The sequence below is a fragment of the Pongo abelii genome, chromosome 3 (assembly GCF_028885655.2).
Source record: "Pongo abelii isolate AG06213 chromosome 3, NHGRI_mPonAbe1-v2.0_pri, whole genome shotgun sequence".
Lineage (NCBI taxonomy): Eukaryota > Metazoa > Chordata > Mammalia > Primates > Hominidae > Pongo > Pongo abelii.
Window position 1 is genome coordinate 98,926,097 of NC_071988.2, and position 19,973 is coordinate 98,946,069.

At 37.8% G+C, this 19,973-nt stretch overlaps 1 protein-coding gene across 9 annotated transcripts in view; it reads right to left on the bottom strand.

Moving 5' to 3' along the window:
- Positions 1 to 7,165: 7,165 nt before the first annotated feature.
- CNOT6L (CCR4-NOT transcription complex subunit 6 like) overlaps positions 7,166 to 19,973 on the bottom strand; it is a 109,156-nt gene continuing 96,348 nt past the window's right edge. For 8 of the 9 annotated variants that reach the window (XM_063722543.1, XM_024245491.3, XM_024245492.3 and 5 more), the window contains one exon: positions 7,166 to 14,396. In XM_063722543.1, coding sequence (XP_063578613.1) covers positions 14,184 to 14,396 — 213 coding nt within the window. In that variant the 3' untranslated portion in view covers positions 7,166 to 14,183. 9 annotated transcript variants of the gene reach the window in all.

Here is a 19,973-nt window from a genome sequence, read left to right on the forward strand (position 1 = left end):
ACCCATCATTGTTTCTAATCTCATAACAAGAGTTTGATCCAACATAGCTCAGATGAAAGTGATCTGCTGCCATATGAAACAGTAAATACACCAAAGGAGCTGCAAAATGTTGTTAATTTATGTTAAATGTAGGGGACATGTATGAAAATACATTCTAAAGGACTATTCAAAAGGATGAAACAAAGGTTGGATCAGGCGGAATTTATTGAGATAGACACGTATACCTGGATTCAGGATTTCCTGTGGTGGCTCAAGCACCAGCGGTGGAATCAATCCACCTGCTAGTTTAGTAGAATAAGGCCAGTAAGATATGAAGTAGAGATGGCAGAACTTGCTTGGCACACTGAAGAACAATGCTTTCAGACAGAAATAAAATACAAACCACAAATGTAATTTTAAATTTTCTAGCACCCACATTTTAATACGTTTTTAACAAATTATCTCAAGTGCTCAATAGCCACTAACCATGAGACTAGTGGCTACAGTATTAGATAGCACAGTACAGGCAAAGGAGTTGAGAATCAGAAATTTGGAATGGATTCACAGTGTGCAAACTGCTTAACCACTGCCAACCGTACCCTTGCTTTGAAGGATCCAGAGGACTCTCCTTTTACCAAGTTGTTAAGAAATGCATTGGTGAGGGAAGCATGCTCATATAAAGGACAGTTGCATCCTGTTATATAGCAGCATTAGCTTGTGGTTGTACCACAGTTTAAAATGGCTACAAGTGTGAGAATGGATGCTGAGTCGTAAAAACAGCATATGTACTAATTATTTGCTTGCTTTGTCTTGCATGCATTCCCCACTGTTCCTCTGTTCTAAACGTGTCAAGGAAGCAACATTTTCCAGGTTTCTTTACCCATCACTTACAGTTAGGTTCAGCCAATGGGAGACCTGGAGGGAAACTGGAGGGAAGAGTGGAGGGAAAGCCAGGGAATTTCTTCTTCTCTTACTTCAGGTAGCATTTCCAGCAGAGCCTGAGCCTTCTCTGATCTCAGCCCTCAAAAGACAGCCCCTCCTTCTGTGATACCACCTCCTATGGACAGTCCTTGCCATGATTCTAACTCCTGACAGGCAAACCAGTTTCCTGTATGTTAGTGGCATCTCTTCCCAATATCTAATGTCTTGAAGCTTATAGTGGCTTTTGGATGTTGCTAATTTCTGGTTTGCATCACCACCTACTATTTGACTTCATCTTTCCCTTGCCCATTTAACTGATTCATTGCATTATATTTATCTTGATTAACATAAGGTAGCTTCTGTTTATTCAACCAAACTGTTTAATGCAATCCCTTATTATAGACACCTCTAATCCATGGGAAGAGATCACAAATCCCCAAAAATTGATCTACATTGATCTCTTAAATAAAGCCTACCTGTTTTTCCCTGAGTGTTTTACAGTTTTAAGTATTCAATACATCCTTATGATACACACACAAACATGGAACTTATATGCCAAGTATTACAGTTTTCTGTGGCAAGGTTTTCTATAATCTGGGAGCACTAATATTACCTGCCATGCGAAACCTGTTACTCTTTGCCACAGGATAGATGCTCCAGGAAACAGATTTTGAAGTAGAAACTAGCATTCGAGAAGTCCTTATGACAGTTGTCAGGATCAAACTTGGGAAGTGGAAAAAGCAATGTAGTCACAACAAAGGCCTTAGACATTTGCATAAGGAGCTCTGGAGCTGGCCTGTCCCTTCAGAATTGCCAAATATTAATGCAAAGGGGCTAAGCTTTAAGAATGCCACCTTCACCAGTCATTGGCTGCAGACAGGAACCCTCCTCCCTGATAGGGCATGACCTTTGGCAAGACAGGGCTCCCTCCTCAGGGAAGACCTCAGCAGAAAGCCCCCAGCTTCCTGTATTGTTGAAAAAATACGAATGTTTGAGTCCTGAAGAGGGCAATCAGAGCAATCACCATAGCTTCACCTTGGGACACTCAGAGCCACTTGTTTTGTATAATAGATATCTTTCTCTTTTTCTTTAATTTTTTTTTTTTTTGAGACGGAGTCTCACTCTTGTTGCCCAGGCTGGAGTGCAATGGCGTGTTCTTGGCTCACTGCAACCTCTGCCTCCCGGGTTCAAGCGATTCTCCTGCCTCAGCCTCCCGAGTAGCTAGGATTGCAGGCACCCGCCATTATGCCCAGCTAATTTTTGTATTTCTGTAGAGCTGGGGTTTCACCATGTTGGCCAGGCTGGTCGTGAACTCCTGACCTCAAGTGATCCACCGGCGTTGGGCTCCCAAAGTGCTAGGGTTACAAGTGTGAGCCACCACACCCCACCTGTATAATTTCTGAAAGCACCTCCTCCCTCTTCCTGTGCCCCCACATCCCCCAGGGATAAGTAGAAGGGAAAGGCTAGTGAGGTAACCTACAGCCTCTTCTGTTGTAGCTGTTCTGGGGCTACAACTGATATTCCTCATCTCCTTCTTCCATGACCCATTCACCTATGGCTTCTCTTCATCAATTAGCACCTCTGCTGGTCTTGTTGGTTGACCTAATGCGCTAACCCAGAACCCAGTTACTGTGCTCTTTTCAAGTCATGATTCTTGTCCTCATCAATTTAACAGCAAAATGGGACAAAAGAGTACCAAGAGTTGCCCATGCATACTGCTGGGTGCCAGATTTATTCCTCCCTGTCCCCACTGTATAACAGCAGCTCGACCTCTAACACCATAGGTCTGTAAGGTTCGACAGCCCAGTGGGAGGGGCTACTTTTCACTATAGTCTGGACATGCTGTAGAGCCCTTTCCTGTACCAACTCATGCCCAAGATTACATAGCTATTGAGTTACCAATCTTTCTGGGCCTCAGTTTCATCTGGAAAATTAAGATAATTACAGTACATATTTTATTATGTTGTTGTGACAACTAAATGAGTTTATATGAAGCATATAAACAGTGCCTGGCACATAACAAACCCTACAACAGTAAATTCTAAGTTTTATATTAATTTGCCATGATCTACAAATAAAGAATAAAAGTATATACAATATGCTTAGAAAACACAGAACTGTGCGTACATTTTTCTTTTTTGTTTTGAGACGGAGTCTCGCTCTGTCACCCAGGCTGGAGTGCAATGGTGCGATCTTGGCTCATTGCAACCTCCATATCCCAGGTTCAAAAGATTCTCCTGCCTCAGCCTCCCAGTTAGCTGGAACTACAGGCATGCACGACCACGCCTGGCTAATTTTTGTATTTTTAGTAGACAGGGTTTCGCCATGTTGGCCAGGCTAGTCTCGAACTCCTGACCTCAGGTGATCCATCCGTCTTGGCCTCCCAAAGTACTGGGATTACAGGCTTGAGCCATCATGCCCAGCCATTTAAATTTATTTCAATAAGAACTTTATCATTTGTAGTTAATTTTATGTATATTCCCTGGATTTGCTTGAAATGAAGTTCAGAATCCTTCACCACTGTCATAAGAAAAGCTAAACTTGGATATGGGAGAGAGTTAACACCTAGGTAAGTGACCTTTGGCCAATGGGGTATAGGAGCCACTGGATAGTCTCCTCTTTTACTCCTCCAGTGGACATTCTCAGGTGCATTTTATGTAGCTCCTCAGAAGGATCCTGCTAGGATCAAGCCTCAGTTGCCCACAGATGTGATCAGCTCAATAACTCACCACTAAATTGCCTTTCCTTTCCTGTTTGACTCCTTGCAATCCCTATTCTTGTTTCTGAAGATCACATCCCAAAATAAATTACCTACAAGGAAGATCTCTCAGGCTCTCTCCTCCGGAGGAACTTAGTCTAGGACAATTAGTACCAGAAATAGCCCAAGGAAGCAAAGGCTTTAGATGGATTCTGGACCTGTATCACACTGTCTAGTCTCTTCATTGCTGGTTGGTGAAGTGACTAGACAGTGCACTAGTGAACTTTCCTTAGTAGTGGGTTTGAAGTGCAAGTGGAAAGGAAACAGTGGCACTTAAACTGTTGGGGGCAACGATAAGTCTAAGGACTGTAAGGTTACCCGGTTTTCAAAATGGACTTTAGACACTTTGAAAAAAAGAAAATGACAGGCTCAAATTAGCTAACTGTAACTCAAGGCATACTGTGAAAGTCAGAATGCATCCATGGCAGTGTTTATAGACTATCATTTCAGCAGCCATGGGGCAAACAGTGCCAAAGATCAGGCTCAGGATTTGCACAATAATAGCAGAGCCACAAAGAATACAGGCATCATCTTTGAGGTTGTGCATTCAAAGTGAGCCTTAAACACTGGGCTGGGGATATTTGGGTAGAAAAGCTAGAGAAGATTGAATCCCCAGATATTCTTAGCCCTCAGACCCCTCTTCCTTGCTAGAGGAAACCTCTCTTTGCCTGCATAACTCAAAGTTCTCACATGTAGCAGGTGCCTCACAAGATGATGCTCATCCTCCATTAGATCCACTCCTGCCTCCTCTCCTTGACGGTGACCAGTAACTATCATCACATTACAGTCTGAGCAAGCAATATAGTATCTACACAAGAAGAATATAGTGTACACACCCAAAGAATTCTCAGGTCTGGGCTAACATGACTAGGAACTGAAGAAACATGTAAAAGTAGATATTCAAAGTGTGAACCAGGGCACCAGAATAAGACTGCATTTTATTGACATGGTGGCACTCTCCAGTGGATCAAGCAAGGAGTCCTGGAGGCAGTCCTAATATACTGCTGGCATGCCTCCTTGGAGCTCAGTGTTGCAGGTTGTGTTCCCTGGGAAGAGACTCAGATGGAGATTAGCATGCAGGAAACTTATCAGTGAGTGCTCTCAGAATCAAACCCTGTAAAACGGAAGGAAAGGAATTGGGATTTGACTGAGAAATGAGTTCAGGAGGACAAAGCAGAAAGGCACCCTGGGAACTTTGAAGGTGGGAAGGCCCTTCAGAGTTGCTGAGGTGGGCTAAGACCCAGACTTTATATCCACTCACACCCAGGCATGTGAAATATATTGGCTGCCCCCAGAAAGGGGTCATTTTGGGCTCACAATGCTGGCATACATAGACTCATCATATTGACGAGAAGGTGGGGCTGCTCCCACAATGGGAGGCAGAAAGAAGCATGTCTGAAACCCAAGATTCACTGGGCATCTCTTGGTTCTTTTATGTCCAGGAAAGCAACCGTCACCCAGCAAGTGTAATTATATCTTGTTGGGATGAAGATCTGGGTACACCACCTCAGAGAAGCAACCTAGACCCACTGACAGGCTGCTGCAAAGCTGTGTAAAATCTGAAATGTGTAATAGAAGAGGGAAGATAAATATTAATCACAGCCTCAGAACCAGCTGCAGCAGGGGACTATATTCTTTGTCCCACTACTCCTCATCTATTTTTTTATTGAGATTACAGCCTGCCACAACATAGGCTACAATGAAACGGACTTGACCCTGGGCCCAAACAGATCTTGATGGTACAAGGGGTTACACCGTAGTGGATCCCTCTTATGTTCACTTCACACTTCTCAGCTCACTTCCTTATTCTATTACCTTGGCAACCAGATGCACACCGGTGTAACCTGATACATTTTGCCTGAGCCACACCAAATATTTCTCGCTTTTTGCACCACCCACCCCCTCACCCCATTTCTCCATTATCACTATATGGGACACCTGCAGGAATTTGCTAAGTGAATTTGATACAGGCACAAACATGGATGGGAAAAGGAATTAACACCCATGGAGTAAACTTTGTCTCATCCCATTCCTCATGAAGATAATTTTCAGGTGCCTTCTATTCAGCTCCACAGAGGGTCCTTGGCATGTTTATTCCCCAGTTGCCCACAGAAGTGATCAGCTCTATAACGCATCCTTGACTTGGCTTTCCCTCCTTCCCTATTTCATTCTTCCTTGTCTTCCATTCATTCTTGAGATCAATTACCCAAAAAAACTACCTCCATGCAAACCCTTGTCTTGGTTTCTGCTTTTGGGAGAACAATTTCGTGAGATTTAGTTCATCTCCACTTTACCATTGAGCCTACATTTTGCCCAAGGCCAGATGGTGAAATAAAAGGACACTTGGTGAGTGTCTTCAATGCCTCATCACAAAGGTATCTTAACAAGGCAGTTACCTTGAAATCTGGGCAACTTCAAGATTCACTTCACATGAGAGTGATTCCACTTTTGGAGGACTTCCTAAAGGCTGGCCAACACAAAGGCTTCTGTGAAGACAAGGTCCTCAGGGTCAGTGACAGCCTCCTCACATTGGATCCTTGGTAAAAACAAGTCAATAGGCACTGAACTGTCAATGTTGACAATCTGTTCCAAAATAATCTACCATTCTCTTTTCCAAGCACTTACTAAGGTGCACAGCTGTTTTCTGTTTCACTAAAAATAATCTGTTCTCTATCACACCTTATTTTAAAGTCATTTTTCAGCTGAATATCTGTAGGCACAGTTTGCAGAATTCCTAATTATTTCACTATGTGCCTTCTCTCTCACTCTTTCCAAGATTCTATGATTTAAGATATCTTTACTTTGACTAAAACACTGGAATATCTTGTGTCATAAAGAGTATTTGGAATATGAATTCTCGGAGGATAGGCATTATAAAGATGTCTTTCATCTTAATATACCCACAGCACCTTGTTCACAGAAGATACCTGAATGTTTGTTGAATGAATTTACTTGAGATCTTAGCAGGTCCAGCTGTTGAGTTTCTTCAATATTGGTAACTCAGCAAATCTGTCTGGTGGTTGTCTGTCAGTCAGGATCGACTAAATTAAGCCCTAATAACACAACTTTATCGTATTAACACACTTGAGATTTAGCAGTTGTTTCTTACACTACATGACAGCAGGGGAGTTCTCTTTAACAAAGTCACTTAAGGATCTGGAATGAGAAGTTTCATCTCAACATATACTTCTATGATCACACAGGCAAGAAAAGGAAATATGGTAAATTAAAGACTGGCCCTTAAAGTTCCACTCAGAAGTGACATATATCCCTTTGCACTGGTTTATTCAGGCAAAGCAAGTCATATAACTAGCTTCAGAATTTTTTTTTAAACAATGTACTTAGTAATGTAGTTTTCACCAGAAAAAAAAATGTAGCATGAATTTGTAATTATGTATATTGCCCTGAATTATGTTGACTCCCTACTTCACTTTAGAAGAGATGTATCAACCTAAAAGCAGAGGTTTATACTGCATGAATAAAGAGTCAAAAACCAAGACAAAGGTATGCAGTTGCAAAATGGCCATTTATTGCCTACAGGGGAAGGAAAGGGAGGGAGAGAGGGGAAGTACACAGGTGCAAGGAAACAAGCATATATTTAGCCCTATACATCATGTGTGAGCAGTAACCAATCTCCAAAATGGAAAAAAATATTTTGTTATCTGACATAGTAGTTAAGGTTCTTAAGCACCTCCCTTCTGAGCTGCCACAAGATTTAAAAGGCAGGACTGCTTTTTTTTAGTCAATGTTCACATTAATGAAAAAATACTACCAACCGTGTCCTTTTGCACGCACACTTTGTACAGTGTCTATTGTGAAAAACATCTCAGCTGAGCAGTTTTGGTCAAGATTCAGACCTCATCAACTGTTTAACTGTAATAAATAGAAAAATAAAGCAGCTGGTGATTTTGTCAGAGAGAATGTGTTCAGTAAGAGTAGAACCACTTTCTCCAGGGATGGCAGAGAGTGTTAAATGGTTAAAACACCTACAGAACCAGTCTATTAAACATTAAACACTAGCAAGCTACAATTACATGGCACTTCATTAAATATTCTAATTTTAAAAAAAATCTTAGATTTTAAACTGATTACTGAAACACAATAACAAGTTGATTTAGTCCTTGGCTTTTTCTTAGAACAAAAGCAAAGTAAATATACAACCTAAAACAGCAGAATTTGTTTTGGAATAGTATCAATGGAAACTACCAAGTATTCAGGGAAAAAGTTACTAAAACACCTTGCTTGGTTTTACAGTCATGTGCTTTGCTTTCCAACCATTAGAATTAGATAGTTACAAAAACACTTTATAGGCCACAGAATGACTCGAATGTATGCAAAATAATGAATTCTTTAACTTAATGCCAGGTAATGAAAATAAATGAACCTTTCCCTACTCAAAACGATAAACTGAGTGGAAAAGTAGATTGTCCCATGGACAATTAGTTGGCACTTGTTATATAGTTGAAAAAAATCACAACAGAAGATATAAATTAATTCATGGTGAATTTGACCAACACCCTGGACCTTATAGAGAGAAAAAGTACATACACACTCTTTAAAAAAAAAAAAAAAAAAAAAAAGCCCTCCATACTTCCCCACTCGAGACAACAAAGCCAAAGATGAAACATTCAACCTTCTCAAAATATTCCAAGTAGTTCTATTGAACTCTGTATCTCAGCTTCTCCAAGATGAAAAAGTTGTTTGCATTTGGACAACTGTACGAATGCCCATAGTGCACATCTCAGTGCTGCTGGTGTTTAAGAAATTTGTCACTCATAACCCTGAACAATTCCAGATCCAGTGTGCAGTAACACAGCCATCCAAATCCCTCCCCTTGAAAAGTTGGCAGAGCACCGCTCAGGAATTTCACAGGTAAGGGAATATATTTTTAGCAAGTTAAGCACAGAAAGGACAGTACAGTTTCTAAGTAAATACAAACCCAGATACTGCATCACTTACTGCATCAAGATTAAAACAAGCAGCAGGATACTAAGTCTGTTTGGTAAGAAGCAAAGCCATTGTTTGACATCAATGCTGAACCAATTTTGTAACTTCAGATAACTACAAACTAAATTACATGTGGTACATATAACAATTGATAGCTTGAAAGAAAATACATCAGTGATTTGAAATTAATACGAAACTGAAATGAGCAAGAAAGGACCACTTCTGAGAAGGTTACCATGATTCTTATGCTTTAGAGTTAAAAGTGACAGACATACAACTGGAAAATTATCTAAATTTTGAGAGATTGTTCTAACAAAAATAACTAGTAATAGGCACCAAATTAGAGCCTCCGAAAGATTCTGAAAGCTGAATGGACCATGCTACCACCATGCCAAAAGAGTCATATCACTTGGCATTTGTATATCCTTTTCATAATGTGATTGGTTTCTGATGACATACTTCTAAATGCAGTTCAATGCTACTCAGTTTATACAATGTACCATAAAAATTAACAATTAATAAGCACAAATGTCCTTATGTCATATGCTTTGAAAGTGAAAACTATTTAGCTTAAAAAATATTCCATTACTTCAATGTCACGTCTGTTTAACGAAGAACTCAACATGCTTATTTTCCTTTGGTTCCAAGAAAAACCCAAGTCTAACCAAATATATGCCACAAGGAACTGCCAACTGGGTTAAAGCTTGGTATTTTCCTGGTTATCACCCTATTTCCTGGTGTAGGATCTGTGGTTTAATAGAGACATTTACATAAAAAAGGTATTTGGTTAAAACAAGAAATATGCATGCTCTTCCTTACCACCTTCCTGGAAAGAACTGCTTTTTTCTTTCTTTCTGTGAATCTTGTTCAAGACATCCTGTAGTTTAGATATACGGGCTGCTTCTTTTTTACCCTCAAGCTTTTAGGTGACACTTATAAAATAAAGGTGAGCATATCATTCTATAAAATGAAAGATGCTCTTGGCATCCTGTTCTTAAATAGATTAGAACTTTGGTAAATAAGACAGATTAAAGATGTACTAAAATGTTTGAATTAATTTTGGTGATCATGATGCTATTACAAAATTAGAATCACCCAAAGAAACCATAGTATAAAAGTTCTCATCTGTCTACAAATTTAAAACTTTAGTTCAAGTTTCTGGCTTCCCTAGTTAATTTCTCTACCTACAATTCACACAGTTCTCCAAACATGGTATGACTCAAAGGGAAAGGCATAAATGAATCTACTACACATTAGAAAAGTGACCTTTTTTAAAGGGTAGGGCAGGTGGGAAAAAGAATATCTTACCAATGTGAGAATTCACATTTCTGTCAAAATGTAAGTATGTATGAGTGCTATTTTGAAAATGTGCCATAAAGTCTTTGCTTGCTATAAAAACCATTATTTTCCAAAAACTGGTCAGCATATTTTGCAAAGCTATTAAAATATCTCAGAAACAGAATAAAAAAGGCTAGAATCAAATAAGCATTGGGACACAGTCAATTTTATCATTAGAAAATCTAGCCATGTGTTAGGAATGACATAATGATATGGTTATATGCCTCTGGTTCTTCAAAGAATGTATTTAGCCTATTCTTCCCTGTGCTTTCTATACTACGCTGTTTCACACTAAAAGTATAGATGGCATTAGTGATTTTTAGAAACGCTTGGAAATGCAAATACAAACTTAAATTTTCACCCATTTAACAATATAAACTTAGAATTTTAAAATGGAACACTATATTTGCCCATGTTCCAGTTTTTATGTGCCACATCCTCAATTCTAATATAATCTACCATAGAATCAAGTGATATGAGCCTTAGATATCTTTCAACTTTCTCCCTTGCTTCTCTGTGATTTAATATATAACTTTAAGACACCAAAAGAAATAGGGGCAAATAAGAAACAACTTTTATATTTTTGCCAACTACACTAAAACACAGTGGCTTCTTTAATACATTCACACAGGATGCTAATTAGTAAAATTAAATACCTGCCTATGAATATCAGAAAAGTAATTTGAAAAGAAAGAGCTTGGAACAAGGCAAATGGGAGGGGAGGAAAAGCTGGTCTCAGAACCCATTGTGCCATACCTGACTTCAACATGTGATATTCAAACGAATGTTCACACGCCTTACATCAAAGAAATGAAACAAAAATATTCAGCTATGTTATTATACAAAATTTTTTTTACATAAAACATCATAAATCTGGAACAGATTTACTATATCTGAATTCTAAAAAGTTGCCTATAGAATGGTGCTGGGATTCTGTTCTCTGCTTGCTTTTAGGCAGTGCTGTTGCTTAAAAGTTGACACCAGGCACAATATTTTAAAACAAAATCAACGAGCAAGGAGCAGTAGGTGGATCTGAGCCTTTCCCAGATGTCAGGCCTGAGGATGCTGCAATATTCCCCATCAAAATGTGTAAAGCTATGAGGTGGATACTGATGCCTGAGAGAGTGGGTGACTTGACATGCACTTGTATGACTGTAATAATGGCAAACAGTACAGTTTTCTCTTCCTCAAACAATACTGTTTTAGTAAATTTAAAGAACATTCCAGTTCTTAGACAAATATCGAAATATTTAACAGTTTTAAAAAAACATGTATCACATTCTAAAAATGCCCAGATTTTCTTTTATTTTCTGATTAAAATATGCAGCAGCCCAATGGCATAAAGCTTAACTCATTCTGATAACTAGAAAGTATATGAGCATATATATTTTACTTTCATTGAATATATATATATATGTCATTCACCTCTTCCTTTTGGCTTCTCACTGCCAAAGTTCCAAATGGCATGCGGTTTAACAAGACAATGCTGAGGAAAGCAGCATTTCTGATCATCTGAATTGGCAGCTCAAAACAGATACCACTCCTTTTACAAAGGGAACAAAGGGTGAAGGGTATGTGAAATTTGGGCAGTGGGCTAAAGGGAAACCGTGCACATGAAATTTGGGTTACCATGCCCCAAGTGTGTACCACCCAAAACATAACACAATTACCTACTTCAACAGAGCTACTACCAACATTTACTAAAACCACATTAAAAATACACAGGATAATGAATGGTTTGAAAGAGCGCATTTGAAGCAGAGAGAACCCAATTACACACCTTCCTGCAACAGAGTGCCTCGATCATACACAAAATAAACTTAAGCTGTTTACAATGTTTCCCATTTTTTTTTATTTTTTCCCTCTACATTTAACTATTAAAAAAGTTTTTTTATTAATAAATGGGCTCCTCTGTGGTTCATATACAATCATAAGTGAACTTTAAATTCCATTTTATACAAACATCTCAAAAAATATTGGGAGTGAAGTATGGTAAGAAATATTGCTCACATTGCTAATTAACATGCGTATATGAAAGGAGGAAAATGTTTTGTTAGTGCATATACCTCCAGAGCAGAAAACCCACCCAAAACAAAAGATCTAAAATAAAACATACAGTAGCTGATTACAAAAAAAGGTAATGTCCACAAAATTAAGTTTTTCATGCTATTCTACTTTCCAGTACTATGCTTCAGGTAATCAATTTGCATGGCTAGATGTTGGATACTTGAGGTATATAAGAAGGGAAACCTGCATGTTGAGGAAAATCTGTCATCTTAAGGGTTGTTTCTTTTTGTTTGTTTATTCTGGTACTTTAACATTTTTAAAAGATATTTTATTTACATCAAAATTCACTGAACTACAATGACATTCCAATTATAATAGATGACAAACAACGCCTCTATCACTAGGCACTTTTAAAAGGGAGTTTAGGCTTTACAGAACCCTTCTGATGCAATCCCATGTATGATATGACATCATCCCACCACCCTCGTCCCACTAAAATTACCCTCTGAGGAAATATTACCTTATATAGCCTGATTAATTTACCATGGAAGAAATTAGCATAAAATGACCAAAGTAAATGCATCATTTAAGATTAATAAAACAGCCTAAGATGTCAGGTTTGAAAGAGGAGACAAATTGTGTATATTTAAAACTAATTAAATAATTTAAATTTGACCTGTACTTTATATATTAGTGAGACACAAATATAGGCTATTGTCTTTTAAAATTTCATTCACATAATGGAAAATTTCTTGTTTATTAAAAATATCACATATTGAGACTAGAAACAGTAAAGTGCATGAAAAGTTTAAAATATAAATTTCAGAAAACTCTTATAGCAGCAAAAAAGCAGAATAAAGAAAAACTTAAAAACACAGACACAACCTTTTCCTGTTACTGTGCCATAATTAACATCAAGTAGCCAACCAATTTTTCCCCAGAAAACAGTATTCTGTTCACTGCCTCTTGAGTCACAGATTTTCAACTGGCCCCTCCTAGGCAAAAAAAAGATTCCAACATACCTAAAGGCATCAACAATTGGGAATAAACCAGTAGCTTCTTAATTTAACCCTGACAGACAACTGAAACAAAGATTAAAAGCATATGATGGCCATTTGGCAGCTAGAGTCAGGAAAATGACCCAACGTTTTCAACTACTGCCCCAAATTTGTTCTCTCTCCCAAATCCTTTGCACTGTCATCTCAAAAAACCAACAGCCACATAATCTATGTTGGAGACACATAAAATATCTGTATGATTTTCCCCATCTGAAACTTTGGTCAAGGCCTTTTTATTCAGCAGATTTTTTTCTTCTTTTAACATTTGACTATAATGGCAAAAATGATATAGGTCATATAACATATGTTTTCCTGGCACAACCAGACAGAAGGTTGAATTGGAATAAGGAAAAATTCATTCTGTGGGCATCCTAAACGTACCGCATTCTATTTTCAAGGTATGTGGCAATACAGATTACTTACTCTTTCTCTATAAATAAACTTGAGAGACAGGCTTAGAATTAATACTTCCAATAAGGTTATATAGAAAGGACAAAAAAACCAAAGTGATTCCTCAAAAAAACTCCAAACCAGCATTTGGCCAACAAATTGTCATGTGGTGTTACATGCTTGATTATGAAAGCATACTGTGCAACCATCTTTAATTTTTCAAATTTTCTTACCATGTATAGAGGCTATATCATAGTTTATGTAAAGAAGAAGTAAATTTAAGTACTCTGTTAATGTGCAAATGACTTGGGAATCCAAAAGTCAGTTATAAAGGAAAAATTCAAAGTTTTCCCTGGAAGGCATATCATCATTCAGTTTAAAATACTGTATTTATAGTTTTTAAAAATTACCTTTTATAAAATGGTTGGCTCACTGAAACCATTCAAAAGAAAGTATTTGTTTTGGAAAAACAAATACACTGTTGTTGGGCCTCAAATTGGTAATTTATCAATTTTGAATGCTGGCTCTTAATACAATATAAAGAAGGTCCAATTTAAAAACATGTTAAATTAAAATTTTGGAAAGAGAGTAATACTTTGGTTCCAGCCCTACTGCCAAATGATACCAATATGCACAAAAAATGTACAAAGTCTTACAGCAAACACATAATGAAAGAAACCTGAAGAAGCAGCTTAAGGATGGCCATACTTCACTCCTACATACTTTGATTTACAACTGTACAGGTCCATAGCAACAGATCCCCGTCTTGGCGGGGCAGTACTCCACTACCTCCGATTAGGCAAGTGAACACCATTGACAAGAGGCAGGAGTGGAGGGTGGAGTTCAAGTTGTGTTAACAGTGAGAAGTGGTCTGAAGGGATGTGAGGGTGTGGACACCCAGTGATGTTGTTCTCAACCAGCCATTGAGGATCTAAAGGCCCCAGGACACCAAGCACGTTCATATGAGTCTTGGAATAGAAAATGTAGTCAATCACGCCCTGGAAAGAGATTGGGGATAGGAAAAAAAGAAAAATTCAAGATACATAAAGAACAATCCATAATTTATAAAAACCAAAAAACTGAGTATCCTTTCTTCTGGTACCTGTTGTCTTGACAGTGGGTCAAATAAGGCTCAAATATTCAATGGTATTACATGAAATAAAGGTGGCTCAATAGGGAAACACAGCATGCGATTGGAATTATAAATCCTTCCATTTGTGCGTAAGTGATAATTTGAGAAGCTAAACACATTAAATTATGTCTAGTCATCTTTAGAATTGGCCTGCTTGGTTTAGTGAAATCCAACATATCAGTATAAATATAATGGAGCCTGTACCAATCCTATTAGCTATAATAAGTAGAAAATAAGAATATTTATATAAGCATATACATAGTTAATGGTATTATTTTCAATTATTTGCATATCAAGATATCCAAACACACCTGACTGAAGCTGTAGTAAACCATGTTTATGGATTTGCTAATCCTAGTTTAGCTTTCCCAGATTTGCTACATACATACAAAACGCTACACAGTTAACTATTCTATTCTTAATTTAAAATACTCATTTTCACAAATACTGGAATATGTGTAAATTCTGAATTTCCTTGCTACATAAGGATAACTCAGCAAAAATCATTCAGCAGGAAGCCATACATAGCAGTTTTGTCTCTCAGAGCTAGATGACTGGATTTGTCTGATCAGTAAGTCTAAAACCAGGGGGCTTTTATTATCCCAGGTTGTGTATACAAGACAGCAAAATCAAATTTCTTCCTATCTAGTTCCTATTCATATCAAGACAGCCTGAGCCCAAGTAGGGAGAAATATTTCTACACCTGTAAAAACCTATTTACAAATACTATGCATGAGTTCCAGCCAATACTTGAAATGGTATTATAATGAAATGCGCTACTTAAAAAATAAAAACTTTTAATGAAAACAAATTTTTTTATTGTGAGATTTTGGACACAATCATTTCAGTTCGTTGATTTTCATTTGACCAATATCAAAACACCAAAACTGTTCCTCTTCTAAGAGACAAGATTCAGGTGCAGTGTCTCTCATGCCTGTAATCCCAGCCCTTTGGGAAGTGGGGGCAAGAGGATGCCTTAAGTCCAGGAGTTCAAGACCAGCCTGGTAAACATAATGAGACCCAGGTTTTTACAAAAAATTTAAACATTAGCCAGGTGTAGCAGCAGGCACCTATAGTCCCAGCTACTTGGAAGGCTGCGGCAGGAGGCTCACTTGAGGCCAGGAGTTTGAGGCTACTTATGATTGTCCCACTGCTTTCCAGCCTGGCTGACAGCAAGACTCTGTCTCTTAAAAAATAATAATAAAAGAACAGAAAAAAAAAGAAGCCCTTACCAACCTTACTTTACCACAAATTAAGGAACTTACATGAGTCCAGGGGACTCCAAGTTTAAACAGTCAAAAAATGATAGGATCATAAGGTATTATCCCTTCATTTTGGTTATAATGCCTAGTTTTACAGCGATATTTTAGAAAATGAGTTAACAAGGATCACGGTAGTTTTACTTCTCCTTATGAGACAACTTTTTGCTTCAATTCTAAAAGAAAACACATGAAATAATCTCAATTACTTATGTTGAACAGAATCTCCTATAGGGCTGGGCACAGTGACTCATGCCTGATGCCTGTAATCCCAGCACTTTCAGAGGCCAAGGCGGGCAGATCACTTGAGGTCAGGAGTTAATTACCAGCCTGGCCAACATGGTGAAACCTCCTCTCTACTAAAAATACAAAAAAAATGGCTGGGTCTGGGGGCATGCACCTGTAGTCCCAGCTCCTAGGAAGGTCAAGGCACAAGAATTGCTTTAACCTGGGAGGCAGAGGTTGCAGTGAACTTAGAACACGCCACTGCACTCCAGCCTGGGCGACAAACCCTCCTATATCTTACAACCTTATTAGAGTGCCGTCATGCATCAACTGCTAGAGTTCTTTGCAAAGGTAGGCCCCAAGAAAAAGTTAAACACTCCAGGAAGTAAGATGCTTTAAATTGAATGTATCACTTATAACTATTTTCTTGGTTTGAAATATCCAGAGTAAAAACTCTTATCAAAACTCTTAGCCAAGTTATGTCTGTGAATTCACCCAACGTATTTGTACACATGCATCTATGAGGAGGATCCCTAACTTTGATCATATGCACAAAAAAGGTTACAGACTAATGATTTTTAACCCTTTTGAGTCAGTTTCTTTTTTAAAAGATATAATACTAATAATGTGGGAAAATGCACTCTTTATATTAGTAAAGACTATTATTGTGTAAGTCTATAGAACTGTATTTGAACAAAAAGTCAAGACACAATGAAAATATTAATAGTCTGAGTTACCATTATGCTAAGCTTTTTTAAAAGAATGCCAGAAAATTATAATATCAATTTCATAATGTAACAGAAAAGTTTACTATTTGCTATAAAATAAAAGCTGCCCTTTTTATTAAATGATTTGGGCACACCCTCAGATTAGAGGATAAACATGGGGTGAGGAACAGCAGTAGTAGGTTTGAATTAAGCTGTTTATTAAACTTACCTGGTCTGAAAGTAATGTTGAAAAAGGAGTAATTCTTCTAATTGTTTACCCTTCAGTTCATTCCAAATCAGTTTGCAATTAAATGAATCTGAGCTCTAAATACCTCTTTTCTACATTTCTATCTTGTTCAAGGACCAAGAAAGTAAACAAATACTAAGCTAAGCAAACAAAATTTAACACCTCACTGATACAATGGCCCCTCACTAATACAACTGGATCTGCATTTGATGCTGATCACATGGCATTTTATATTTGATGTTACCTATCCTTTTTTACTGATTGCTTTCAATATTGGGATAGCATTAATTATGTAAAATATATGTATAAAACTGAAAAGTTCATTTTCTGTTACTTGGACTAAGAGCTCAATTCTCTCTACTCAGGTGTGCCCTTAGTCTCTAGCCATCCTTCCTTGAAATACTATTCTATCCTCTCATCCCATCTATCTATCCAGCCAGCCTATTTATCTTCCCATATATTACTCTCCCACCAACTTATACCTTTATCCTTCTCTCTGATCCTATCTTATACATTCAAACATCAAACACTCTCTGAGGCAGGCATTTCTAGTTCTTTAGCCATACTTATTTGAACAATGTAAATAGTTCAATAGGATTTTTGATTCAATTATTAACACATGTAAGAGCTTTTGAAGGACCGTCAGTAAATAATTTTAAACCAATTCAGATGACTGAGGAAGGTGGCTTAATGTCCCAAATTGTGTTTCTCTGATTTTTTACTTACGGACAAGGAAGAAGTAAGCTTTAAAAAAGTCTAGGCTGGGCAGTGGCTCACATCTGTAATCCCAGTACTTTGGGAAGCTGAGGTGGACGGATTGCTTGAGCCCAGGAGTTCAAGACCAGCCTGGGCAACATGGTGAAACCCTGTCTCTACCAAAAAAAAAACCCCTCAAATATACAAAAATTAGCCCAAGACCAGCCTGGGCAACATGGTGAAACCCTGTCTCTACCAAAAAAAACACCCCTCAAATATACAAAAATTAGCCCAAGACCAGCCTGGGCAACATGGTGAAACCCTGTCTCTACCAAAAAAAACCCTCAAAAATACAAAAATTAGCCAGGCATGGTGGCACACACCTGTAGTCCCAGCTACTCAAGAGGCTGAGGTGGGAGGATTGCTTGAGACCAGGAGGGTGAAGCTGCAGTGAGACATGATTGTGCCACTCTAGGTGACAGAGCGAGACCCTGTCTCAAAAAAAAAAAAAAAGTTTAGGCTGGGTGCAGTGGCTCACACCTGTAATCCCAGCACTTTGGGAGGCTGAGGCAGGCAGATGGCTTGAACTCAGGAGTTTGAGACCAGCATGGGCAACATGGCAAAACCCTGTCTCTACTAAAAATACAAAAAATTAGCTGGTCATGGTGGTGTGTGCCTGTAGTCCTAGCTACCTGGGAGGCAGAGGTAGGAGAATGTCTTGAGCACAGGAGTTTGAGGCTGCAGTGAGCAAAAATCTTGCCACTTCACTCCAGCCTGGGTGACAAACTGAGACCCTATCTCAAAAAAAAAAAAAAAAAAAAAAAAGGGCTATGTGAAATAGAATAAAATTTTTTTCTTTTTACCTACACACATACCTAAACAATAATAATAGTTGCAGAATTACTAAACACTTATTTTCGGGAACTTTATCACAGGTGTTCTGGGTTACATTGGCAGATATATATCACTATAGTTAGAAGGATAGGATTTAAGCCATGGTAAACTGTGTATCATTAAAAGGTATTCGTTTAAGCTTACATAAAAGCAATGATGTGCTAGTCAGCCAGTACTAGCTTTCTTAGCACCTCTTCCCAACTCTGTGTTCAATGGTATCATGTTGGGAGACAGGATTCTGCTACAGAAGTACTTAAACCACAGAAATCGGCAAACACCACAAATCAGAGCTTTTTCCCAAAAAGCTCATTATTAAATATTTACCAGCACATCACTACATACAAGTGGCTGGAACAAAATGAAGTATCGCTGGACTGAATTATCTTTTCTAATAGCAAAAAAATACTAAATTAGATTCAATTTCTAAGCAATTTTTTTTCACTTCATGATTATGAAAGCTGATTAGTAACAACACAAGAATTTCCTTTCTTCCTCCTCCTATTTGTTTCTTGGAAAGGAGCTAACCCACACAAAAATAGAAAAAGGTTATTGGAGATATAAGGGAGGCCATTTGTAAATTTCCTTTGTTATTTTATTAAATTTCCTCTAGGCTTCTTATATCAAACTGCTTTCTAACACTTGGATTTTTCCGGATAGTATAAGATTCTACTATAGATGCCTGAAATGCCAGAAAGTCAAAGAGAGGTATAATAGCAGAGCTACAGGTACACAGAGTGATCAGAAAACTAGCACTGGGAAAGAGATTACATAAAGCCACCACAATCTGTCTTTCTAAAGAATAGCTGGTCCTGTACAATCAGCCTTTCCATTTTTTTCGTATTTGTGAAAAAATGTCTTTCTTTTCCTCTTAGAGTGTCCCACTGCCTAGGAATATATTAGTATAAATACACGGATATAAAATAGAACCAAAGTACAACCTTCTCTAACCCCATACCCAAAAGAAACCTGAAAAATTTAAAGATACTGAGATATCAATGGAAAGTAGAAAGAAAATCTTGAGAAAATACTATATAAATTCATTCAAAGTGAGTTTTGCTATATTCGGTGCTTTTCTGTGGGGGGCAGGCGGTTGGGGGAGGGAGGTTATTGCTGAAAGTTAGGGATGGTTTGAGAAGGTGAGGGTTAACTATATTGATATATACAAAGTGCTTTGACCAGTGCCTGGTACCTAGTGAGCATTTTAAAAGTTTTTGTTATTATATTATTTGAAATCTAAACAAGCAAGGGAGCAAGAAGAATTTAAGACAACAATAGCCACAAAACTCAATAAACCTACTTATATTTAGGTACATACTTAGCCTAGACATTTTAGGAATCTAAAAATTCCTGAAGATTATACAATTAATCATAAAGAATTTACACCTTTTTTGTTACATGCTTGTATCTGAAATAAT